This window comes from Schistocerca gregaria, chromosome 2 (assembly GCF_023897955.1).
Source record: "Schistocerca gregaria isolate iqSchGreg1 chromosome 2, iqSchGreg1.2, whole genome shotgun sequence".
NCBI lineage: Eukaryota > Metazoa > Arthropoda > Insecta > Orthoptera > Acrididae > Schistocerca > Schistocerca gregaria.
Genome location: NC_064921.1, coordinates 233,775,954 through 233,803,358, shown reverse-complemented (window position 1 = coordinate 233,803,358; position 27,405 = coordinate 233,775,954). Strand labels below are relative to the sequence as shown.

General features: G+C 42.0%; 1 protein-coding gene across 4 annotated transcripts in view; it reads left to right on the top strand.

Moving 5' to 3' along the window:
- The window catches only part of LOC126336762 (microsomal triacylglycerol transfer protein), a 189,758-nt gene that overhangs the window by 71,666 nt on the left and 90,687 nt on the right, over positions 1-27,405 (top strand). For 2 of the 4 annotated variants that reach the window (XM_050000771.1, XM_050000768.1), the window contains one exon: positions 14,994-15,187. In XM_050000771.1, the coding sequence (XP_049856728.1) occupies positions 14,994-15,187 (194 nt within the window). Of the gene's footprint in view, positions 1-14,990; positions 15,188-27,405 lie in introns of all 4 variants that reach the window. The other 2 variants (XM_050000769.1, XM_050000767.1) reach the window with 1 other exon arrangement.

Genomic DNA, 27,405 nt, shown 5'->3' with positions numbered 1-27,405 from the left:
TTGGGAATTAGTATGGGTGCTGAAAACCGCGTAGTTGAGCGCCCCACAAACCAGACACCATCATCAAAGGGAGATCAATGATAATTTGTTGGATAAATGCGCGTATCAAAAAGCTAGGCAATGAAATAGCTGATACTCTCGAGAATAAAGCTATTTGCCCGCATCTCGTGGTCGTGCGGTAGCGTTCGCGCTTCCCACGCCCGGGTTCCCGGGTTCGATTCCCGGCGGGGTCAGGGATTTTCTCTGCCTCGTGCTGGCTGGGTGTTGTGTGATGTCCTTAGGTTAGTTAGGTTTAAGTAGTTCTAAGTTCTAGGGGACTGATGACCATCGATGTTAAGTCCCATAGTGCTCCGAGCCATTTTGAATAAAGCTATTTATAGTGGAAAAGGAAAACACGACTAGTGCCACTGGAAGATTTTATCCACAAAATAAAGCATCTCATGAGATAAGAGTGGGGGAAAATGGAGATTCTCACAGGAAGACACTAAGGAATGATATACTGAAGAGCCGAAGAAACTGGTACACCTGCCTAATACCGTGTTGGGCCCACACGAACACGCAGAAGTGCCACAGCACGACGTGTCATGGACTCGATTAATGTCTGAAGCAGTGCTGGAGGGAACTGAAACCATGAATCCTGCAGGGCTGTCCATAAATCAGTAAGAGTACGAGGGAGTGGACATTTCTTCTGGACAACACGTTGCAAGGAATCCCAGATATGCTCAATAATGTTCATTACTCGGGAGTCTGGTGGTCAGTGGAAGTGTTTAAACTCAGAAGTGTTCCTAGAGCCACTATGTAGCAATTCTGGACGCGTGGGGTGTCGCATTGTCATGCTGGAACTGCCCAAGTTCGTTGGAATGTGCAATGGACATGAAAGGATGCAGGTGATCAGATTTACTTACATGTCACCTGTCAGAGTCGTATCTAGACTTATTAGGGGTCCCATATCACCCCAACTGCACACACCATTACAGAACCTCCACCAGCTTGAACAGTCCCCTGCTGACATGCAGAGTCCATCGATTGATGAGGTTGTCTTCATACCCGTACACGTCCATCCGCTCGATACGATTTGACACGAGACTCTTCCGACCAGGCAACATGTTGCCAGTCACCAACAGTCCAATGTCGATGCTGACGGACCCAGGCGAGGTGTAAAGCACACGAGTGGGCCTTCGTCTCCGAAAGCCCATATCGATGATGTTTCGTTGAATAGTTCGCACGCTGACACATGTTGATGGCCCAGCACTGAAATCTGCAGCAATTTGAGGAAGGGTTGCACTTCTGTCACGTTGAACAATTCTCTTCAGTCGTTGTTAGTCCTGTTTTTGCAGGATCTTTTTCCGGCCGCAGCGATTTCGGAGATTTTATGTTTTACTGGATTCCGGATGTTCACAGTACACTTGTAAAATCGTCGTGCGGGAAAATCCCCACTTCAGCGCTACCTAAGAGATAGGCCTACCTCGGAGATGCTGTGTACCATCGCTCGTGCGCCGACTATAACACCACGTGCAAACTCACTTTAATTTTAATAACCTGGCATTATAGCAGCAATAACCGATCTAACAACTGCGCAGACACTTGTTGTCTTATGTAAGTGTTGCCGACCGCAGCTCCGTATTCTGCCTGTTTACATACCTCTATATCTGAATACGCATGCCTATAGCAGTTTCTTTTGCGCTTGAGTGTAGAACCAATAATACCAACAAGACCTTGGTACAGAGAGCTCACTTGTGAATGTGGATTCTTAGTCATTGCATTCCACATGATTGATTTTCAGTCACGCTGGATTGAAAGACTTCCATCACATCAAAATCATATCAACTCCTCTGCTGGACCAGTGTGAAGATGAGGACCTAAGTAACAATTTCTTGGGCTCCAAATATAGGAAAAACTTGTCAGAAAAGGCTATCAAGTTTTATTGGAAGAATGTGTCCCCCGATGAAACGCGCACTTAGTTCCTCTAACCACAGTTTCAATGAGAAACGATGGTGATGTGTTCCCTCATGAACAGTATATGGATTTACGTCAGATCTTCTTCTTCTTCTGCTTCTTCTCCCTCATCTTATTCACATCATGGATTAGGCATTCTTGCCTATTACGGCTTCTTGGTTGTCTGTTGCATGTCCTCCGTCGTCCTCGATCTCTGTTTCACTTTGACACGTAATCAACTATGGCAAGTGAAAGAGAGACTGGCAGCGAAATGGATTTATTTATGTATAATAAATCCTTTTCCTCGAAAATTTCCTCCCTTCATACCTCCTATTTGTTACCAAAGATGACTTTTCACTAATCTCGTCTGTACTAAAATTGCAGGTTACGCAAGGTACCTAGTTACTTCCACCACCCTGAGTAGAATGCATAAGTTCTGCATAATGTTCATCAACCTGCAGTCTGTATAGTTGCTGACCATGCGCAGAAAAAAAATTCTTAGATCGTGAACCCATTATCTTCAGGCTGTAATAAACTACTTCAAAAATGGTTCGAATGTCTCTGAGCACTGTGGGACTTAACATCTGAGGTCATCAGTCCCCTAGAACTTAGAACTACTTAAACGTAACTAACCTAAAGGACATCACACACATCCATGCCCGAGGCAGGATTCGAACCTGCGACCGTGGCATTCGCGTGGTTCCGGACTGAAGCTCCTAGTACCGATCGGCCACAGCGGCCGGCAATAAACTACGAGCAAGGAGCTGATATTGTAAAAATAATTAAATTTTCAATAGGTTTGTTTAAACGGTTTTCCAGTCTCTTATCTTATTAACAGAATACGAGAAACTGCACAATTATAGTCCACTTTACAAATCACAAATAATTTCCATTCTTCACACTTTCACAGAGAATAAACTGCGTGTCTGCGTAATTACTATCAAACTAGTTCTCAGTTGTGTGTCCAAAGAACCAGAGATTGCTAATTAAGGTCTTAAGCGGTATAGACCGCGGGAGACATCTCTGTTCTTTGACACCGCCAATGGAGTTATTACGTTTACAAACCAGAGATGTCTAATTACGTCTTAACTGATATCGACGGCGGCATTCAACATGTCTGTCCTCCGAGACTGCCAAACCAGCTTGATTTTACAGCTGAACCATCTCATCCGCCATCCAAGTCACGCGCAACCCGAAGATCTCCGAAGTGCTTCGTCTGCCTTTTCGTTTAGCAATTATTTATTATTTTTCTGGCAATCAACACTTTTGAAATAATGGAATGATAGCCTGCTATTGAGAGATACTTCTATATGAAATGCAAGTAAATTCACGGTTTTTTTGTTTAATATTCATAACAGAAGTTTATCTTTTTGGTGCGCTACTTCCGAACATAACAGCCAACCGCGGAGAAGGACCACAATATAGGCGGTCTTCCTCACCACCCACGTACAGAATAAACCATCTGTCACAGGTACCTCACACCACATTACTTCATCTGACCACCGCTGTCTTATAAACTACTCTAAGAAGAGCTTCTTGTAGCTAAATATGATGACTGTAGTGCCAGAAATGTTACACAACACTACCTTGGGAAGTCTGGCATTTTCTACTCTTTGTAAGTGATTGGTTCGTTTCTATTATTTAATGTTTGATTGTGTATTGATTCAATAAGTAATTCTTTCCTAATATTTTAATTTCATACCCTATACACTCTCGAACATCCTTACACACTGCTTAAAAGTCTTATTTTTGCCGGCTGTATTTTATCCAGTTGGCTTTAAGTCGGCACCCAGGTTTCGCTGCCATAAAGCAACGTGGGTAAAACCACTATTTTAAAAATTTTTATTACTCGTTTCTTTCCTTACTTCCTTTTTAAAAGTTCTTTCAGTGGTGTCAAAAAGAGCTTGAAATTTTCTATCTTTTGCTGAATGCTTGTAAATTTACGTCGCAGCCAAGACTTTTAAAATTCGATACTTGTTCTAAAATGTTGTGTTCTACCGCACTCTCTGATCTGACTAGATCATTACCTCTAAAAGCATTAATTATTAGTTGAGATTTTAAAGTTATAAGATTTAAAGAGATTACTTAAAAGATGCATGGCTTTCTTTAAGTGTGTCTAATATTCTATAATCATTATTTGATCGTCGATAAATGGACGAGTGTTTGAATGGTCACTGTTTTATAATTGAATTCCTGGATCTAGAAACATTTTTCATTACTTTAAAATATTGTGAGTGTACATTTTAAAACGAGTGCGTGATAAGCTGCACTCTTTTCTTCGTCCTTTATTTACTTGAATCCGTTCTCTTCTTTTAACTGCAGTATGTCTATGATAAAATTTGTGTTTCTATACAGGCTGCTTATTATCAAAATTATGTTTGGTAGACGGCCCAATTAGATGAGAACTTAATCGGAACATTTACTTTTCAAATACATTTGTTCTAACTGGGACATTGTTCCAGACCGAAGTCAGTGACTTCCACCACCCTTGTACCGAGGACTTCGCCGAGGTGGGTAACTTGCGTGCTTCATCGGTACAGAAAGCTACAACGTAGAAGTAACTACAACGGCGGGGTCTCAGATGAGAGGCCAGAATAACCTATGTATGGATCCTGAAGGGGAGTGGGAGGGGACAATAGCATTTTCAGTAGACGCAGGGGCAACAGCCTGGATGACTGACGCAATTTACTTTGCTGTCGGCATGGAGAAATGTATCAAACCAGTATTCGGACGGAAGACGAGAACAATTGTGGATCGTAACCACATACCTGCAGTTATCTCACAAACGTTTCAGCAGCCTATCGGTGTTTACTAGAACGTTCTTAAATCTATTATCGTATACTTTCACCCATGCCTTTTTCCGGTATTGATTACGACAAAGCTGTATATGTAGAATTGTTTGTACGCCGGTTTTCCTTTCGAAATGTTCACTCTGACGTTCTGGCGCTAGTTCTTTTCCTGCTGTAACGTCCAATACAAGGAAGATAACAGGCATGGACGGAGTGATGACACACCCGCATTCCTGCCTTGTGCGTCAGGACTTTCCTTTCCATCGCATCCTGGAGAAACACACGCAGCAGCTTGGCGCATTGGAGCAGCATCCGACCAACAGCGTCACGCACGGACACGGTTAAGTGGGACAAAGCCCACACAGTGCCGCTAGTGAGCAAGCAGCCACGGGCAGTCGGAGGAGATGTCCTCATGATAAACTGCAAACAATAACTGACAAAGGCTTGGTTGGGCTTTTATGCAGCGGCCACTGAATAGTTCTGCCGGCAGCGGAAGCAATTTCACAAAGGTCGCCCGCGTAACGATGTGACAGCGAGCGTTAAACGTTTACCGTGTGTTACGTAGTCGTCGTTGGCGGTGAGCGCCGACACGTAAACTAATTCGCCTGCGGCTGTTCTGTTACCACAGTGTTCGTGTATAGTAAACTTTTATATTAGATGTGCTTCGCAAATACACGAAAGGTCGAAACACTGCCACAGTTGTTTATGCTCGAAACTTCTTTTTCGTTATAAGGTAAGACAGGGTGACCAGACGTCTCGTATTTTACGGGATGGTCCCCTTATTTAGCTAAGTATTCCGTTGTCCCGACAAAGTACGTACGGGACGTATATTGTTCCGTTTTTCGTTAACTGTACCGTATATTTTGAAATAGCATGTTTTTAAGTAACGTGTGGCATAACCAGATGAAGAAGAAATTTGTTCATACCCAAAGAATAAAGAAAATATACTCCTTGATTAAACCCAAACTGAACGAGGTCTATCATTTTCAACTTCCTTACATGTCATGATAGATGATGGAAGCATTTGCAGCTCATTATTGCGTTTGTGCTAGTTCTACCTTGCACTAATGCTACTGCAGAAAGCGTATTCTCGATCACAAGTGATCTATGGATTGATGAAAAGAAGAGGTTTAGTACTGAACCCATTAAGGAATTGGTTACAGCTAAGATTCATTTTCAGGATGCTTCATATGTTGATTTTTATAAAATTCCGTTTGAAAATATCAAACTCACACACATTCTTGGGCAAAATATAACGACAAAGATTTTTCAAAAACTACCCACGGCGAAACGTCTAGCACAGTTTAAATCTAAAAATAAGTAACCCATGTTATAATCATTTTCTAACCTAGTTAAAGGAATCGTTACATTAAAGCCATATAATGTGTTTGCACGTTACAACAACAAAGTGATAAAATATTTACTCGATTAGTAATGCAAGGTATTTTGATACCCGTTTTAGAGCGAATTTTAAGAAAATGGTACGATGATCTATGTAGTTGTAGCATAAACCAAGGAGTTTAACAAAAATCTACAATGGTATTAACAAACGTTTTCCACAAAATGTTTGTTCATTTCAACTTCTAATTTGGGTCCCACATTCTGATTTTGCAAATCTGGTCACCCTAAGGTAAGTCGAAGCGGGGACCAATTTTATTACTGATCACTGCTGGAATGCAATTATGCTCTGTAATTGTTATAGATTATTAAAGCTTACAACGAAATAATATTAGACAACAAATGATAATACAACAAACATAGGTATATTCATAATTACTGTACAACGCACTTTAATCTTAGAAGTCAGTAAACAGGACACAACACTTGCTTAGGTAGCTACACACAGCTTTTATAACTCAGTTCTAAGCAAAGAAGGGAAAGCAGAAAGGTGGAAGAAGTATATAGAGGGTCTATATAAGGGCGACGTACTTGAGGACAATATTATGGAAATGGAAGAGGATGTAGATGAAGATGAAATGGGAGATACGATACTGCGTGAAGAGTTTGACAGAGCACTAAAAGACCTGAGTCGAAACAAGACCCCGGGAATAGACAACATTCCATTAGAACTACTGACGGCCTTGGGAGATCCAGTCATGACAAAACTCTACCATCTGGTGAGCAAGATGTATGAGACAGGCAAAATACCCTCAGACTTCAAGAAGAATATAATAATTCCAATCCCAAAGAAAGCAAGTGTTGACAGATGTGAAAATTACCGAACTATCAGTTTAATAAGTCACAGCTGCAAAATACTAACGCGAATTCTTTACAGACGATTGGAGAAACTGGTAGAAGCCGACCTTGGGGAAGATCAGTTTTGATTACATAGAAATACTGGAACGCGTGAGGCAATACTGACCCCACGATTTATCTTAGAAGCTAGGTTAAAGAAAGGCAAAACTACGTTTCTAGCATTTGTTGACTGGATTACTCTCTTTCAAATTCTGAGGGTGGCAGGGGTAAAATACAAGGAGCGAAAGGCTATTTACAATTTGTACAAAAACCAGATGGCAGCTGTAAGAGTCGAGGGACATGAAAGGGAAGCAGTGGTTGGGAAGGGAGTGAGACAGGGTTGTAGCCTCTCCCCGATGTTACTCAATCTGTATATTGAGCAAGCAGTGAAGGACACAAAAGAAAAATTCGGAGTAGGTATTAAAATCCATGGAGAAGAAATAAAAACTTTGAGGTTCGCCGATGACATTGTAATTCTGTCAGAGTCAACAAAGGACTTGGAAGAGCAGTTGAATGGAATGGACCGTGTCTTGAGAGGAGTATATAAGATGAAGATCAACAAAAGCAAAACGAGGATAATGGAATGTAGTCGAATTAAATCCGGTGATGCTGAGGGAATTAGATTAGGAAATGAGACACTGACAGTAGTAAAGGAGTGTTGCTATTTGGGGAGCAAAATAACTGATGATGGTCGAAGAAGAGAGGATATAAAATGTAGACTGCCAAGGGCAAGGAAAGCGTTTCTGAAGAAATTTGTTAACATCGAGCATAGGTTTAAGTGTCAGGAAGTCGTTTCTGAAAGTATTTGTATGGAGTGTAGCCATGTATGGAAGTGAAACATGGACAATAAATTGTTTGGACAAGAAGAGAATAGAAGCTTTCGAAATGTGGTGCTACAGAAGAATGCTGAAGATTAGATGGGTAGATCACATAACTAATGAGGAGGTATTGAATAGAATTGGGGAGAAGAGGAGTTTGTGGCACAACTTGACAAGAAGAAGGGACCGGTTGGTAGGACACGTTCTGAGGCATCAAGGGATCACCAATTTAGTACTGGAGGGAAGCGTGGAGGGTAAAAATCGTAGAGGGAGACCAAGAGATGAATACACTAAGCGGATTCAGAAGGATGTAGGTTGCAGTAGCTACTGGGAGATGAAGAAGCTTGCACAGGATAGAGAGCATCAAACCAGTCTCGGGACTGAAGACCACAACAACAACAAGTTCAAAAGGACTTATTTGTAGTCTGGAGAGACATTAAAATGATCCGACAGCTGCTCACTGTATTGTGCACTGTTATCATAAAATTCGCAAAGCACTTCTTATAATTTGGGGCATGAATCTGGTTTTTCGTTTTTCTGTCATATTCATTCTTAAATCACAAAGAGCTGCTCCAACCTCTACAACTGTCGCATACTGTTCAACCTTCAATACTGCTGCGTGAAAAATTGATGCCTGTCTGTGTAAAAACCTAACATGGTATGTTAAATTTGGGGTACGATATTGAAATAAAGTATAGTTACGTTTACAGTGCTAGAAATATATATATATATAAAGTTTCTTGTTGAAACCTCGAATGACCGAGAATTTGTTATGTTTTCTAGAAACCAGAAAATTTAGGCGTCCTGGCAGAACCCGATGGGCATAAGGGGAGTGGATTCAAAAAAATCTAAACTGTCCCCGTTTAATCGGGACGTCTGGTCACGTTATACAAGGACGTTTGAAATGTATTCTCAGGAACTGTACATTCTCAACTGAATCACGCAGAATATCTGTAATAATGAATGCAAGCATTTCAGGAAGGACACAACGTTGCTCTAATACGTAGGAAGGAACTATACTCCCAGTGTTGTCTACTTAAAGTGATGTCGATCTGCAGCTGCTAAGCGTGCCGCCCAAAAACCCTAAGTTTATTGCCTATCTGCAACACGACGCCACGAAGAAAATATCTTTCTAGTCTCTTTCCAATCTGCGACCTGCGAGCACTTCAGTCTAGTATATTGAAAGTTCAAAGTTTCTAAAATGAAAAAAAGAACTCTTTCAAAACTTGTGCAAAATTCGGTGACAGTTCCACTGTATCGCTTAAGAACTCGGGTACGATCCAGACGTCGACAAATCTAACTATATAATTTACCGGTGTACTTTTACTTATTCTTTACACATTCATTCCAGTTTTATGTAAAACAATGAATATCCTTAGGATACTTCATCTGGCATCTGATTTTCTTACGGTTTGTTTCACGTACTCATTCGACTTTAGGTCGCTTCGGATGGCCGGGTTGATTCATAAGTTTGTACCCTTTCTGTTTTGCATGTTGGTATTCCGCTTGCTATGGGTTTATTTAGCGATTGTCATTTTTTACTTGGAGTTCACTGACACTATTTGAGTTTACATTTTGTTATTTGGAGATAGTGATTGGAGCTGTGGGTACTAGAAAATGGAGTGCCAAGAGGAGAAATCGGAACATTTCCAACGTATTCTTCTGTTTGAGTTCAATAGAGGGGCGACAGTAGCGGATGCAGCCAGAAACATTTGCGCTTTGTATGGGGATAACGCCATTGGACAGAGGACGGCGAGGAAATGGTTTTCTCGTTTTAAAGAGAACCGTTTTGTGAGTCTCAACGTCCAGGAAGAAAAAAAAAATGTTCAAATGTGTGTGAAATCTTATGGGACTTAACTGCTAAGGTCATCAGTCCCTCAGCTTACACACTACTTAACCTAAATTATTCTAAGGACAAATACACACACCCATGCCCGAGGGAGGACTCGAACCTCCGCCGGGACCAGCCGCACAGTCCATGACTGTAGCGCCTCAGACCGCTCGGCTAATCCCACGCGGCGTCCAGGAAGACTTTCGGCGTCTGATGAAGATCGTTTAAACGCATCAATCCACAATGATCCGTGTCAGTGTACTCGAGAAATGGCAAATGAGATGAACTGTGATCATTTCACCATCGTGCCACATTTGCATGGAATGGAGGAGGTTTAAAAATCGGGTGTATGTATATACTGCATGCTCTAAGCCAAAATCCAAAAATCAGTGGGTGACCACATGTGCATGTCTGGTTGCAAGGAAATCACTGAAATTGTTCCAGATTAATTCTGAGAGATACAAGCTACATATAGTTGTAGAACCAGTATAAAAAAAGGGAAGTAGCTATACACGCAAAAGGTGAAGTCCCAAGCCTTACAGGTTAGCGAATATTATGCTGAATAGCTGTTTGAATGCTATCGCCGAAAGTGGAACAGAAAACATACAAGCGTGTAGTATTGACAGTTCACCCTCGGCAGGAAGCATCTTAAGCTTCATAAAGCAGCTACAATAAGTTTTAATAAGGTTATGCAGACTCAACTGGAAAATCATTGTTTGTGAAGACTTTAATATTTGTTTCCTATCAGGTAGCTTTGACCGATGGCTTCTTCAGGTATTGATATCTAGCTTTGGATTATTTTTCACAGAAAAAATCTCAACGCAGATTAAAGGATAGAGTGCAACAGTTATCGATAATTTGTTTTTGGATCCAGTACACTGATTTAGCTGTAACAGACATCACAGACGATTGTGCATCGTTTTTTAAGATAGGTCACCTAACGAAGTGGTCGGAAGTTGCTTGTTGTGAAACTCAAACGGATTACAAACGCTTGCCTGAAATCACATCCATCGCTCATTCAAGATTTCGTACCACCTTAAACGTAAACTTACGCTAGCTGATTACCTCTCAGAATAGTAGGTCTGCTGGTATAGCTTAACGAGCAGTGCTGTAGGTTTCGAGAGGGAGAGGTTGCGAGATTCAAATCGAATCTGCGCAGCGGATTAATGATCGTTGTTGGTTTGGCATACTGGCCAGCCTGAGTTAGATTTTAGGATGTTTTCCACGTTTAGCTAAATCCTGGGATGTTTCCCAATCCCTGCATCACAAAATGCGGTACATAAACAGGACAAAATGTACGCGATTCACAGAGAGCGCACACCACTTCCCACCCTCAGAGTATTTGATGACTAGGGCAAAACGAAGGCCGTTCAGCCACTACGTTAATACAAAATAAAATAAAAAAGGCAAATCATGAGAAACAGCTGACCCTGGACGGCGGGATGGACGCTAGAAAGGAGATTACACTTCAGAATATTAAGTTCAGATTATTTTCTGTCTTCAGAATTTTCGCCCTAAAGACATGGCTCACCTGTATAATCAATGTGAATGTCTTCGAGCGATTTCCTAAATCGCTTAAGACAAATGCCACAAAGGCTCCTTTCGAAATACAAGATCCGTTTCCTTCCGAAATCCAGTATTTGAGGTAGAGGAGTATTAGAACCAGAATTTACACGAGCTTTGGAAGACTTACGACCAAATAAGCGGAAGGGATAGATAACATGCGATCAGAATTTCTAAAATCGTTGAGGGAAGTGGCAACAAAACGACTATTCACGTTGGTATGTAAAAGGCATGGATCTTGCTACAAACCATCTGACTTCCGGAAAAACATCGTCAACACAATTCCCAAGATTACAAGAGCTGACAGCTGTGAGAATTACCGTAAATCAGCTTAACAACTCATGCAGCCAAGTTGCTTACAAGAATAAATTACAGATGAAGGAAAAGAAAAATGATGACGTGTTATTTGGCGATCAGTTTGGCTTTAGGAAAGCTAAAGACACTAGAGGCATTTCTGACGTTGCGGCTAATAATGGAATCTACGGTAAAGAAAAATCAAGACACGTTCAAAGGATTTGTCGACCTGTGAAAAACATACGGTGTCAAATCGTGCAAGGTGTTCGAAATTCTGACAAAAATAGAGGTAAGCTATACAGTATACAATATGTACAAGAGCCAAGAGGCAGCAATAAGAGTGGAAGAGCAAGAACGAAGTCCTCGGATTAAAAAGGGTGTAAGACAGGGTTGTAGTCTTTCGCTCCTATTGTTCAGTCTATACATCGAAGAAGCAATGAAAGAAATAAAAGAAAGATTAAAGCGGAATTAAAATCCACGGTGAAAGGACGTCAGTTATAAAATTCCCTGATGGCATTGCTATCCTCAGTGAAAGAGAAGAAGAATTATAGGATCTGCTGAATGGAATGAATAGTCTAATGATGGACTGGGAATAAATCGAAGGAAACGAAAAGTAATAAGAAGAAACAGCAGAAATGAGAACAGCAAGAAACTTTACATCACGATTAGTGATCGCGAAATAGAAGTTATGGTATTCTGCCAACAGCAAAACAACCCCTGAGGGACGTAGCAGGGAGGATATTAAAAGCAGACTAACACTGCCAAAAAATGCATTCCTGGCCAAGAGAAGCCTATTAATATCAAACACAGGCCTCAATTTGAGGAAGAAATGTCTGAGAATGTATGTTGTATGACTTTGGGAAAACAGGAAAAGAAGAGAATCGAAGCGTTTGAAATGTAGTTCTACAGAATAATGTTGAAAATTGGGTGGATAGATAAAGGATGCAATGAGGAGGTTCTCCACAGAATCGGTGAAGAAATGAATATATCGAAAACCGATAGGGTGGTAGGACATCCTTAAGACAACACGGAATAACTTCCATGTTACTAGAGGGAGCTGCAGAGGATAAAACCTGTAGAAGAAGACAGAGATAGGAATACATCCAGCAAATAATTGATGATAAAGATAGCAAGTGCTGCTCTGAAATGAAGAGGTTGGCACAGGAGAGGAATTCGTGATGGGCCACAACTAACCAGTCAGGTCGTCAACGGGACATTAAACCCTTATCACCTATCATTCCTTCTTCGACTGCTCAAATTAACAAAATCCCGTCATTGTATTTACTAATAGCTGCTTAATGTATCATGCGCTGTACCTCCAACAATCTCACTTTCGCTGCAGGCATGAATCTTCGTGGGTAGGCAAGAAAATGGAAAGCACTTTCGTAGGCTGGGCGAGGGGAAGGCGTGACTGACCAGTTCCGATGTGCCTGACCTCGGTGCGACTCGCCAGCTGTGTCGGTTCCAGGTGAAAAAGAAGGTGGCCAGTGGCCCAAGAGCGAGTCTTTCCGCCCACATAACGGCGTTGTGATGGGTGATGGGCGGGAGGGGGAGGGGGGAAGCAAGGAGAAGTGTAGGCTACCTGCGCCAGAGGGCAGCGGGCTCGCTTTTCCAGCTGACGCGTAGAGTGCCTCAGTCGCAAGTCGGCGCCAAAGAAGGAATGAACTGCTGTGTCTCGCTTACGTAAATAGTTTGCTGCTTATGGGCTGCCCATCTTACGCGAGGTGCGTGATAAACGTTTCGGTTTTGGCACTCTGTCGAGATTCCGACGAGTGGGTGCTATTCAACACTTGAGCTCTCGTCGTCAGCTAAGTGACATCGAACGTGCGTTCTCATTTGCGACAGTGTTTGGGGGACTGCTGAAGCGCCCTAGTTAACAGAAACTGTGCATTGGTTTCGTCTATAAGAGACCTGCGACCTCTGGAGGAGGTGTGTAACACGATGCCACTCTGTCTGCGCGAAGACGACATTTAGTGCTACGATAACCATCCACAGGGGACGTATCCACGGTAGATAATTTACGTGTGCTGGAGCAGCAGTAATATGAACGGTTCATCCTTGTCTATACTCCATATATTGAACTTTCAAAGACTATATTTCATTGCGCAACACCTGCAGCGGTCATGAGCGCCTGTTTGTGTGAGAACGTGGAGGTGGTTGGTGACAGGTGTAAAGTGTTTGTTGTTGGAGAGTTCGTTTAGTAAGTTACATATTACAGGAAAGTTTGTAACCAGCGTCAGCACAACTGCTGAAGTGGAGTACGTAAGGAAGACATAACCACATTTGCAGCCTACCAGAAACTATTGAAATGCGAAAGTTAAAAGAAGTTGAAGTTACTTGTATATTTTTACCTAGACTTTCTGTTTCGATTTTTGTCGCGAGATATTCGTACAGCTTCAACAGTGTATTGCATCATCATTGCCACGGGAGCATAGTTCAGCTTTAAGTGTGTAAAGGGGTTTCTGATAAGTGCGTTGCTTATATTGCCATTGACTGTCCTTTAATTAGATAAAGATAGATGAAGAGGTGTTTCCGGTGACATTATAAGTGTTTAACGGTAGTAGGCAATAAAGGCAACATATAATCACTTCCAGCTAATCATAAAACCCTGAAATACATAGAACTTAAAAATTCTAAGTTGCCTGTTTATTTATTTATTTATTTCCTTTGCGTGACCTTCCACGGTGATATCTTATGACGGAAGACATTCATAGAACCTTAACAGGAAATTTGAAGTGCGCATTTCACGTATTCAATGCCGTGACTGCGGCCTCTGCAGTATAATAGATACGACTTCTATGGCGAAAACGCTTGCGCATTCGAAATGACAGTCCTCGCGTGTCATTACGGGTGGAGATAGCTTGTTCGAGCGATTAAAAAGTCGTTCAGTTGCGACAGCAGCAGCTAGTGCACCGACAGCGTACTCTGGACAGAGGGGGTTATCGCATTAAGCGGGCCCCATTCGACGACAAATGCTCAGCAAGGTCACACACAGCAGCTCCCTGGCCAAGCAGACCCCAGTGTAGTGGCAGAAGCCCGGCGGGCAGCGCACGTGGGGAGTGAGAGACTGGAACTGTCCTGGGCGCGAAAGGAAATTGCACACACACACACACACACACACACACACACACACGGGAGCGCGCGCGCGCTTATCTTGTGCTATCAGATATGGTAATGCGATTCGGCTGACGCGCGACGCTTCATGCAAGTCGTATTTCGCCTCGAAGACACCGAGAGAGGCCCTCAGTCTGGTTCAGGATAGCAAAAGCTGTACACGTAGTGTACCCATCATTGCCTGCTCGGAACTCTTGATTGCATTCCGCTGGAACATCAGCAGTTGTGAATTACTCTGTTAGTGAGATTGTAACGTGTGCAGTGGGTGTTGCGCTCTGCTGAACTCCCTGGTTATCGGGCAGTGTGTTTGGTCGTAGCTCAGTTCCGCGATGCAGCCGAATGTGACAGCGTTGTGTGTCCTGTGGGTCGTGGTGTGTACGTGCTACAGCTTCGTCCTGGTCTCGTCCCCAGCAGCTGCGGGGGCCGGAGGGGGCGGCGTCGACGACGGCGTGTTCGCGGCCGGGCACGGCCAGCGCTACAGCCTACAGAGCACGATCCTGCTGAACGACGCGGCAGCAACGGGCAAGGACGTCGGCTTCCAGGTGACGGGAGAAGTGACGGTGGGCGCCGTGTGGCAGCGCGGTGGCGAGCGTCTGCTCAGGCTGGAGGTGAGTTGCCCACTGCAAGTCTGCCTCCCAGACCAATAGTAGTGCACAATATTGTTTAAGTTCTCCCTAAGCTGCCTAATAAAAATCTGCAACAATATTGTACAATACTGTTTTGGAATGCTGGTCGATCAAGTCGCTGCTGCTGTGGTAAGCGTTCTATTTTGTGACACGCCAAAAGAGAAGGATGTGAATGAAAAATTGGTGTCACAGGCTCACTCGCGAAAACTTGACGAGAGAATCATAATTCAACGAGAAAAAAGATTATCTAAACTATTTACACGTTGACGGTCCAACATTTGAAACAGTACTGGAAGTGGTTGTCCCCATGCACAGGCATCCTCAAAGGTGGCGGGGGCATGAGGGAGGGAAATGAGTGTAAAAGGAACCACTTTTCACTTCCCCTCCCGCCCTAGGAATGTAGGATGCGGAGTTTTTATTCATTAGAAAATTCTCATACACTTTTAGAAGCGATTACCCGTGATTCTGTTGGCTTTTCCATTATGCCAAATGTAGCATTTCATGACTGATAGCAGAGATACAATACTATGGCTGTAGCAGTTGTATAACTTGACTGCTGGATTTAAATATCAAAGTACTTATAACATATACTGAGTGGATAACCATCAATTTTTTGGGACATTATTCATTTTTTGTGTCATCTACAAAAAATTAGTTCTTTTTTGCATCACACGCTTCGAAACTGACATGGTTTATATAAAAAATGCCAAATTAGAATCTTGCACAACATGAGAGACGAATTTTTGCTCAAAGATACCTTGGCTTTTGGAAATTCTTTCCAAGTTTTGAAAGTTACAAGTGTAGTTTCACGTCCAAGTATCTTAGACATTATGACAACTTCGTGGATTCGCCCATGGATTAGGTGTAGCGGCACTGGTAAGTAAGACGTTCTCAGTCCCAGGTTCGAAACCCATCACTGCTTAAATCTGATTAATAATCAACATTGGCGGCCCAAGACTTCCGGCATAAGAAGTCAGCCTCTTTCTGCCAACGGGCGTGTCAAAGACAGCGGAGGAGGGGGCAGAGGTTCAAGGAACTCTCTTGTGCTTGGAAGAATCAGCAGTGGTCAACGCCATGAGGACGCAAAGGCAACGGAAACCACTGCATTAAAGACACATAAAGTGTAATTAAACGGTGTCAAGACGATTTCTCCATTGCCCAAAGATTCCGTAATAGTCACCCATTCGGATCTCTGGGAGGGGACTGCTAAAGGGGAGGTCACCAAGAAAAAAAGATTGAATAATCGACGAAAGGATGATGTTCTACGACATGGGGCGTGGAATTTCCGAAGCTTGAACGTGGTAGGGAAGCTAGAAATCTGGAAAGGGAAATGCAAATGCTCAATCTAGATTTCAACAGCCGCAGAAAATGGTATAACGGGCGTAGGATTCGTTACGAATGGGAAGGTAGGGGCAGAGACAGTGTTACTGCGAACAGTTCAGTGATAGGGTTGTTTTTATCAGAATCGACAGGAAATCAACACCAATAACAATAGTTCAGTTATACATACCGATGTTGCAAGCCAAAGATGGAAAGATAAAGAAAGTATATGAGGATGTTGAAGGGTTCAAAACAGTATGTAAAGGGGGATGAAAATCTAATAGTCATGGGGGACTGGAATGCAGTTAGTTGTAGGGGAAGGAGTTGAAGAAAAGGTTACAGGAGAATATGGGCTTGGGACAAGATATGAGAGAGGAGGAAGACTTATTGAGTTCTGTAATAAATTTCAGGTAGTAATAGAGAATACTGTGTTCAAGAATCACAAGATGAGGAAGTATACTTGGAAAAGGTCAGGTGATAAGGCAAGATTTCAGTTATATTACATCATGGTCTGATAGAGATTCCATAATTTGATACTGGATTGTAAGGTGTTTCCAGGAACAGAAGTAGACTCAGATGACAATGTAGTAGTGATGAAGTTTAAGAGATTAGTCAGGAAGAATTAATATACAAAGAAGTGGGATATGGAAGAACTAAGGCATGACGAGATATGCTTGAAGATCCCTATGGCCATAGATACAGCAATAAGGAACAGCTCAGTAGGCAGTACAGTTGATGAGGAACAGAAGAAATTTTTAGTTCATCAATGAAAGAAGGAAGTACAAAAAAGTTCTGGGAAATTCAGGAATACAGAAATACAATCTGCTGAAGAACGAAATAAATAGGAAGTGCTGGGAAGCTAAAATGAAATGGCTGCATGAAAAGTGTGAAGAAATCGAAAAAGAAATGACTGTCAGGACAGACTTAGCATATAGGAAAATCAAAATAAACTTCGCTGAAATTAAAAGCAAGGTTGATAACATTAAGAATGCAATGGGAATTCCAATGTTAAATGCAGAGGAGTGAGTGGATATGTGGAAAGAGTACATTGAAGGCCTCTATGAGGGAACTTTGGAGGACTTAAGATCAAATAAGGCAGAAAGAATGAGTAACATAATTTCTAAAGTCATTGTGGGAAGTGGCTATAAAACGACTATTCACCTTGGTGCATAGAATGTATGCGTCTGGCGACATGCCACCTGACTTTCACAAAAAAACATGATCCACACAATTCCCAAGATTGCCCAAACTGACAAGTACAAGAATTATGGCAGAGTCAGCATAATAGCTCATGCATCCAAGTTGTAGACAAGAATAATATACAGAAGAATGGAAAAGAAAATTGAGGATGTTAGATGACGATCAGTTTGGCTATAGGAAAGGTAAAAGCACCAGAGAGGCAATTCTGACATGGAAGCAAGAAAAAAAAAAAATCGCGACACGTTTATGGATTTTTCGACCTGGAAAAAGCATTCGCCAATGTCAAATGGAGCAAGACGTTCTAAATTCTGAGAAAAATAGGGGTAAGCTATAGGGAGAGACAGGTCATATACAATATGTACAACAAACAAGAGGGAATAATAAGAGTGGACGATCAAGAACAAAGTGCTCGGATTAAAAAAGGATGTAAGACACGGATTTAGTCTTTCACCCCTACTGTTAAATCTGCACATCGAAGAAGCAATGATGGAAATAAAAGAAAGTTTCAGGAGTGGAATTAAAATTCAAGATTAAAGGATATCAATGATTAAATTCGCTGGTGACTTTGCTGCCGTGTGATAATTGACGAAGAATTAAAAATGATTGAAATGGCTCTTGTGGCATCATTTACCACCACTGTCCCATTTGGGACGCAAATATTTTATTTCTTTCTGCATAAGCAGGGAACTTTAAGCCTTGATTGTTGTATTTAAAGGTTGAACTGACTGCTATAATGCCTGCAAACTGAAAAGAAAAAAAATCTGTAATTTATTTTAGGAAAGGAATTGATTTGCCTATTTTGTGTGTTCGCACCTGGCTGCACTGTGTGCCTGCTCGTAGTTTCTGTACGACAATGTATTCGGATGTAGTTGTCTGGCTGTGTGTGTGTGTGTGTGTGTGTGTGTGTGTGTGTGTGTGTGCGCGCGCGCACCCGCGTGGTATGAACATATGGATGCCCATGTAACACTCAGTATATTTCAAATTTTGTGAAGTAAGTACAGTGTCAGTTTATTTTATGCGTTCCAATAATGTTACATTATCACTACTGTGTGTAAGTGCCGTATTACTACGTACACGTCTCATACACAAAAATTACTATTTACATTGCTCCCGGTCCAACGCAAATTTTCATTGTCGTCATTCCATTATATAGCTGATAACGGCAGTAATCGCCGATGTGCATGTACCGTAATTTGGAATAACACAGGCACTGAAACATCGTAAAGACGATGTTCTTGCAGTGGAATGGAGGACCACAAATTACAGTAATTTTACTCCTTTGAGCTGTGCTAAAAGATACTTCAAATGGTTCAAATGGCTCTGAGCACTATGGGACTTAACATCTATGGTCATCAGTCCCGTAGAACTTACAACTACTTAAACCTAACTAACCTAAGGACATCACACAACACCCAGTCATCACGAGGCGGAGAAAATCCCTGACTCCGCCGGGAATCGAACCGGGGCGTGGGAAGCGAGAACGCCACCGCACGACCTAAAAGATACTCATGGGGGAAAAAAAAATCTATTACAATGCATATCTCACAGAAGAATACAAGGCCCATATGGGAGGCGTTCAACTACTGGACAAGCAGATATAACTTCAAGAGGACGAGGAAAAGATCAAAAATGTGATGGGGGCCACTATTCACCCTGTTGTCTGCATGGCCAACGCATGGCACGCACACGAATTTGCAATCCAAATGAGAAGCGCACACTTTTGCATGCTTCGAAAGGAAACAGAATCAACACCGAAACGTAGAAAACCAATAGGAAGTAAAGTGATGGGAGGGAGGGAAAGCACAGATGAACCATTAGATCCAGGAAATCACTTTATTGTGCCGCGTAAAAAACACGGAGATGTGAATAATGCAACAAAAAAACCATAAAAATGTGAGACAGGTGCAATATTGGTGTATATTACAGATGTTTTATTTGATTTAACACAGAACAGACACGCAACAGTATTGCAAACAGTGTTGGTTAAACCGGCAATGATAATTTGCCATGCAATTATACGTACATTAAGGGATTATATTAGGGCAAATAGCGTACACAAGCACGCACACACGAACATCTACATATACTTTTTATTCCTAGCTTTGCACTACTTTTTTTAATTATCTACCTTCCTGACTGTGGGACACTGTTTCCATTTCTCAGTATTTTGTAAGCTACAAATCATACGATTCGTTCTTAATATACTCATCCTCCTAACATACCACATTGCCAACAATGATTTACCGATAAACATTTCGATGCACTCCAGTAACAATGTACTTTCGTCTTGTTTCGAAATCATGTTTGTGTTAAGACGCAACAGCAACCACGAATAGCGTGTATAAACATGCCAAGGATATTGTCAGTATAATTGGTCAATACTGCCTACAGACGGCACAGTATTTCCAGGCAGCGCAATATATTTCAAAATTATTAGGTGCTGTCGATAGTATTGCCTTTCAGTCTAACACCCACACGTTCAATATTATTGCACATCCGGAAATATCATTCATATTACTGATCGTCTAGGGGCTATTTTTTTTATATGTAAGACTAACATGTGATGGTTTAATGCGTCGCAGAAGTGACACGAAAGTACATGGCGAGTCGCTATAAGGGCCGGGTACGACCTCTTCGCTCCTTTTTCTCGTTCATTAAGCGGTCAAAGAGCTTCAGCACCCACTCGCCGTAATTTCAAATCCGAAAATATCGTAGCGAAATAACAGCAAAAACTCAATTGTTCCACAAGGGGGAGTTGCACTTGGATGAAATGCCACTGTAGAAATAACTGACAACAGCGTGCGTAGCGGGCCAAGGGAAATGTTTCGTTTGACAGGCAGGAGATAAGAACCCGAGATGTGGAACTCGCTGCTTCTCCCGTTTGATTCTCAAACTGTTCCCCTTTCTGCTTTTCTCTTCGGTAGGTACTACGTTTTCCGTCCAGCTTTGACTGTGCCCTTGGCCGGACCATTTTCACCACCCCTCTCGGTAGGGCACCGTTCGTAAGTAGCGTCCGTCACGAAGATAGGATCTAGCAACTAACATGAGCCATTGGTGGTACATGCCTTGAAATGTGCTCTTATTGTTAGGTGATGGCGCGAGATATATATCTATATACTGTGTGTGCTTCGGAAGTCGGACGTACGTTTCGTTTACACATATGGTTTTTATGAGCGTAGTGGGTTGAATCCTGTTATTCGCTAGACCTATGAAGATTCGGAGGAAATGGCGATTCATTGAGGGCAATGATAGTTTTGGATGATGGGCTGATATTTTCTTTTCACATTTTTTTTTTAAAGCTGACAGAGTGAAGTATAGTGTAACCTGAGGCATAGGTAGGATTGGAAGTTAATAGTTTGTGAGTTGGTGAAGGCAACGTGGTTGACAAGATAGTACACACATCAAAAAAGGTTTTGCATCACCTCAGTTCACGAACTTCTGAAGATAAACGTTGACTGTGGATTTTGTATCACAGACATATCTCTTTGACCGTTCAGAGATGTCATTAAACAGGCCCATAGATGTAAACAACCATGCATGAGCACTGCCTATTAGATGGAGGGAGATGTAAACAACCATGCATGAGCACCGCCTATTAGATGGAGGGGGACCGACAGCCGATCAGTTCCAGTCATTCCACCAAGAAGGAGTACACGGCTCGTGTTGTCTGTAGTTTAGCCATGCCTAGGTGGTCAGTACCGTGGTTCGATCACTTCCGCATTGTTACTTTGTGCCAAGAAAGGCTCTCAATAATGGAAGTGTCCAGGCATCTTGGAGTGAACCAAAGCGATGATGTTCGGACATGGAAGAGATACAGAGAGACAGGAACTGTTGATGACATGCCTCGCTCAGGCCGCCCAAGGGATTACTACTGTAGTGGATGACCGCTACCTATGGATTATGGCTCGGAGGAACCCTGACAGTAATGTCACCATGTTGAATCATGCTTTTCGTGCACTCACAGGACGTCGTTTTATGACTCATACTGTGCGTAATAGGCTACATGATGAGCAACTTCACCCCCGACATCCATGGCAAGGTCCATCTATGCAACCGTGACGTGATGCAGCGCGGTACAGATGGGCCCAACAACATGCCAAATGGACCACTCAGGATTGACATCCCATTCTCTTCACCGATGAATATCACATATGCCTTCAACCAGACAATTGTCAGAGACGTGTTTGGAGGCAAACCGGCAGGCTCAACGCCATAGACACACTGTCCAGAGAGTGTAGCAAGGTAGAGGTTCCCGTTGTTTTGGAGTGGCATTATGTGGGACAATGTACACCGCTGGTGGTCATGGAAGGTGCCGTAATGGCTGTATGATAAATGAATCCCATCCTCTGACTGACAGTGCAACCATATCGGCAGCATATTGGTGTGGCATTCGTCTTCATGGATGAGAATTCGCACCCCCATCATGCACATCTTCTGGATGACAACATTGCTGGACTAGAGTGGCCAGCATGTTCTCCAGACATGAGCCCTATTGAACATGCCTGGGAAAGGATTGAAAAGGGCTGTTTCTGGACAATGTGAGAGATCTACGCCGAATTGCCATTGAAGAAGGGGCAATCTGGACCAACAGTGTCTTGCTGAACTTGTGGATAGTATGCCACAATGAATACAGGCATGCATCAATTCAAGACGACGTGCTTCTGGGTATCAGAGGTACTGGTGTGTACAGCAATCCAGACCACCAACTCTGAAGGTACAACTGTATGGTAGTACAACATGCAGTGTGTGGCTTTAATGAGCAGTAAAAAGGGCAGAAATGATGTTTATGTTGATCTCTATTCCACTTTCCTGTACAGGTTCTGGAACTCTCAGAACCGAGGTGATGCAAAACCTTCTTTTGATGTATATATTTTTGTTTAATACATTGCTCATTTCGTAGTTAACATTTAGGCCCATGATCAGAATCCCTTTTTTCCCCTGTGATAACCAATATTTTCAATTTTTATGCATGAAGGCCATAATAAGAACTGCATTCCCAGCCTAAGAGCTGATAGTCATATGAAAGTCCCATTAGTTTACTAGAGTTTATCTCTGGTAATTACAACTACTGCTTCACTCTATTCCCTGATCTTTTGTTAGTTTTCTTATGTCACCTGCTGATTTCCATTACACATCTCTCCATTACTTTCTAAGCATCATTTACTTCCTGAGTGGTTTTGATACAAAAAATCAACATATAGGTGAAAACCCACTAGGCATACAATTTACAATTTTCGCTTTTTAAGTATGGAGAAACTGTCAAGCTGTTGTCTTCATCTGTCCTAAATATACAAATTCATTAATGGAATATATGGTTTATTATCAATGCATAGTTTTTTTCCTTGATATGTTGGCCATGCATTATTTTAGTAATCAAGCATGGAAAATACGAGATGGAATAATTAGAAAATTATGGCCTTGGGTGCCAGAGACAGTGGTTATATGTATGTGAGCAACATTTGCCTGAGTATGTATGTGTATTTTGTCTACTTCAGAAGAAGGCCTTCTGGCAAAAACTTCTGTGCTTAGAAGTCTCTTTGTTCTACCTATCTGTGACTCAGTGTCTGCTGTATGTGGTGGGTAACAATCTATCCTTTTCATAGTATTGTCATAATTTTGGTAATATTATTTTATTGATTATTTAGGCCTGCCTCCAGATTTGTGCTATGCACTTACGTTCATTGTTGCACTTCATTCATTTATTTTACTGCTGCTGTGGACAATGTGTTTAAGGAGACCACACTTCTTAAGACCGTCAGTCTCCTGGAATCAAGGTGCTTCATCTGTCTGCATATAGTGTATATTCTACGTTCATGTGAGAGAAGGTTTTTTTAAATGTTTACATACCATGTATGTGAGGTGAGACATGTGGACCAGTCTGGTATTCAGCTTTTGGGATGTGGAAAACTGTCTAAAAACCACATCCAGGCCAGCAGACTGACTGGCCCTCACTGTTCATCTACCGGGTGGATTCAAACCATGGCTAGCATGCCTCTCCAAGTCTCAGAAGTGGGTGCTTTAATGTACATGGTTTAGTGGGTGGTCCATTAACTTACATGTTGTCCGTTGTGTCTTCTTCTAAAACCTCCTTGTTCCTTTGACTGATTAAAATACAATCATTTTTCTTAGAACAACGTTCTTAATTTAAAAAAAATACTGCCCCCCCCCCCCCCCCCTGCCCCCGCCACCCTCTCAATCTCACACATTCTCTGCCGTTCTCTCATTGACTCACATACCTGCACTTGATGTCGTGAAACTCAGTGCTACATACTCCACTTATTACTGGCACCACATTTTTTTTCCCTGGTTGTTCTTCATTCCATTCCCAAATTAACTAATTCAGAATGCTGTAGCAAAGGTTCCACTATTCTTTTCCTACTTTGTATTACAGTTCTCCGTATAGTTATTTCTTCTTAATGCCTTTGCTTGCATCTATAATTACCTTATTTACCTGTACATCTCAGTTTCAGTATTCAAAAGGTGTACCACCCCGCACAGCTGACGAAACACACAAATAAAACATTTAAGGTTACTAGAAGCTGCATCTGCTGATAAGTACATGCCAGTCAGACAGCATCCAGCAACATGTTGTAAATGATCCCCACACTCCTCCCTAATTCCTAAAAATTTATTTTTCTCAGCTTCATTTCTCTTCCACACAGTGCATTGCTAAGAAATGGAAGTACAAGAACCACGCCCTTAAGTATTATTCCAGTGTTTAATAGAAGTGGATGTTCAATATTTGTTGAAGACACAAAAGGAAAACACTTTCACTTTTCTGCTCCTATGTATTCCGTATGCCTCAAGTCTTCAGTAATTCTTCATGTTATTTCTACATCTACATCTACATTCATACTCCACAAGCCACCTGACGGTGTGTAGCGGAGGGTACCTTGAGTACCTCTATCGGTTCTTCCTTCTATTCCAGTCTCGTATTGTTCGTGGAAAGAAGGATTGTCGGTATGCTTCTGTGTGGGTTCTAATCTCTCTGATTTTATCTTCACGGTCTCTTCGCGAGATATAAGTAGGAGGGAGCAATATACTGCTTGACTCTTCAGTGAAGGTATGTTCTCGAAAGTTCAACAAAAGCCCGTACCGAGCTACTGAGCATCTCTCCTGCAGAGTCTTCCACTGGAGTTTATCTATCATCTCTGTAACGCTTTCGCGATTACTAAATGATCCTGTAATGAAGTGCGCTGCTCTCTGTTGGATCTTCTCTGTTTCTTCTATCAATCCTATCTGGTACAGATCCCACACTGTGAGCAGTATTCAAGCAGTGGGCGAACAAGCATACTGTAACCTACTTCCTTTGTTTTCGGATTGCATTTCCTTAGGACTTTTCCAATGAATATCAGTCTGGCATTTGCTTTACCAATGATCAACTATATATGATCATTCCATTTTAAATCACTCCTAATGCGTACTCCCAGATAATTTATGGAATTAACTGCTTCCAGTTGCTGCCCTGCTATTTTGTAGCTAAATGATAAGGGATCTATCTTTCTATGTATTTGCAGCACATTACACTTGTCTACATTGAGATTCAATTGCCATTCCCTGCACCAAGTGTCAATTCGCTGCAGATCCTCCTGAATATCAGTACAATTTTCCAATGTTACAACCTCTCGATATACCACAGCATCATCTGCAAAAAGCCTCAGTGAACTTCCAATGTCATCTACAAGGTCATTTATGTATTATTGTGAATAGCAACGGTCCTACGACACTCCCCTGCGGCACACCTGAAATCACCCTTACTTTGGAAGACTTCTCTCCATTGAGAATGACATGCTGTGTTCTGTGATCTAGGAACTCTTCAATCCAATCGCTCAATTGGTCTGATGGTCCATATGCTCTTACTTTGTTCATTAAACGACTGTGGGGAACTGTGTGAAACGCCTTGTGGAAGTCAAGAAACACAGCATCTACCTGGGAACCCGTGTCTGTGGTCCTCTGAGTCTTGTGGACGAACGGCACGAGCTGGGTTTCACACAACTGTCTTTTTCGAAACCCATGCTGATTCCTACAGAGTAGATTTCTAGCCTACAGAAAAGTCATTATACTTGAACATAATACGTGTTCCAAAATTCTACAACTGATCAACATTAGAGATATAGGTCTATAGTTCTGCACATCTGTTCGACGTGCCTTCTTGAAAGCTGAAATGACCTGTGCCCTTTTCCAATCCTTTGGAATGCTACGCTCTTCTAGAGACCTACGGTACACCACAGCAAGTTCCTTCGCGGACTCTGTGTAAAATCAAACTGATATCCCATCAGGTCCAGCGGCCTTTCCTCTTTTGAGCGATTTTAATTGTTTCTCTATCCCTCTGTCATCTGTTTCGATATCTACCATTTTGTCATCTGTGCGACAGTCTAGAGTAGGAGCTACACAGCAGTCTTCCTCTGTGAAACAGCTTTGGAAAAAGACATTTAGTATTTCGGCCTTTAGTCTGTCATCCTCTGTTTCAGTACCATTTTGGTCACAGAGTGTCTGGACATTTTGTTTTGATCCACCTGCCGCTTTGACATAAGACCAAAATTTCTTAGGATTTTCTGCCAAGTCAGTACATAGAACTTTACTTTCGAATTCATTGAATGCTTCTTGCATAGCCCTCCTCACACTACATTTTGCTTCGCGTAATTTTTGTTTGGAAGGCTTTGGCTATGTTTATGTTTGTTGTGAAGTTCCCTTTGCTTCTGCAGCAGTTTTCTAACTCGGTTGTTGTACCACAGTGGCTCTCTTCCATCTCTTACGATCTTGCTTGGAACATCTACATCTACATGACTACTCTGCAATTCACATTTAAGTGCTTGGCAGAGGGTTCATCGAACCACAATCATACTATCTCTCTACTATTCCACTCCCGAACAGCGAGCGGGAAAAACGAACACCTAAACCTTTCTGTTCGAGCTCTGATTTCTCTTATTTTATTTTGATGATCATTCCTACCTATGTAGGTTGGGCTCAACAAAATATTTTCGCATTCGGAAGAGAAAGTTGGTGACTGGAATTTCGTAAAAAGGTCTCGTTGCGACGAAAAACGTCTATGCTGTAATGACTTCCATCCCAACTCATGTATCATATCTGCCACACTCTCTCCCCTATAACGTGATAATACAAAACGAGCTGCCCTTTTTTGCACCCTTTCGATGTCCTCCGTCAATCCCACCTGGTAAGGATCCCACACCGTGCAGCAATATTCTAACAGAGGACGAACGAGTGTAGTGTAAGCTGTCTCTAATGCATATTGTACAATGGTTTTGAACTTTGTCCACTGATCCTCAACACTATCTGTACTTGAGACAAAACTTTGGTGTTGAGCCATCAGGTACTCTGTAATCTTCTATTTTTTCACTTTTGCTAAACAGAAAAAATCTTCCTACCTTTTCTAATATTTCTATTTACGGCTGAAATCATCAATGCAGTAAACGCTTTATGATCGCTGATTCCCTGTTCTGTGTTAACTGTTTCAAATAGTTCGGGTCTGTTTGTCACCAAAAGGTCTAATATGTTATTGCCATGAGTCAGTTTTCTGTTTAACTGCTCAAGGTAGTTTTCAGATAAAGCACTTAAAAAAATTTCACTGGATTCTTTATCCCTGCCACCCGTTATGAAAGTTTGAGTCTTCCAGTCTATATCTGGCAAATTAAAAAATTTCCACCCACAACTATAACATG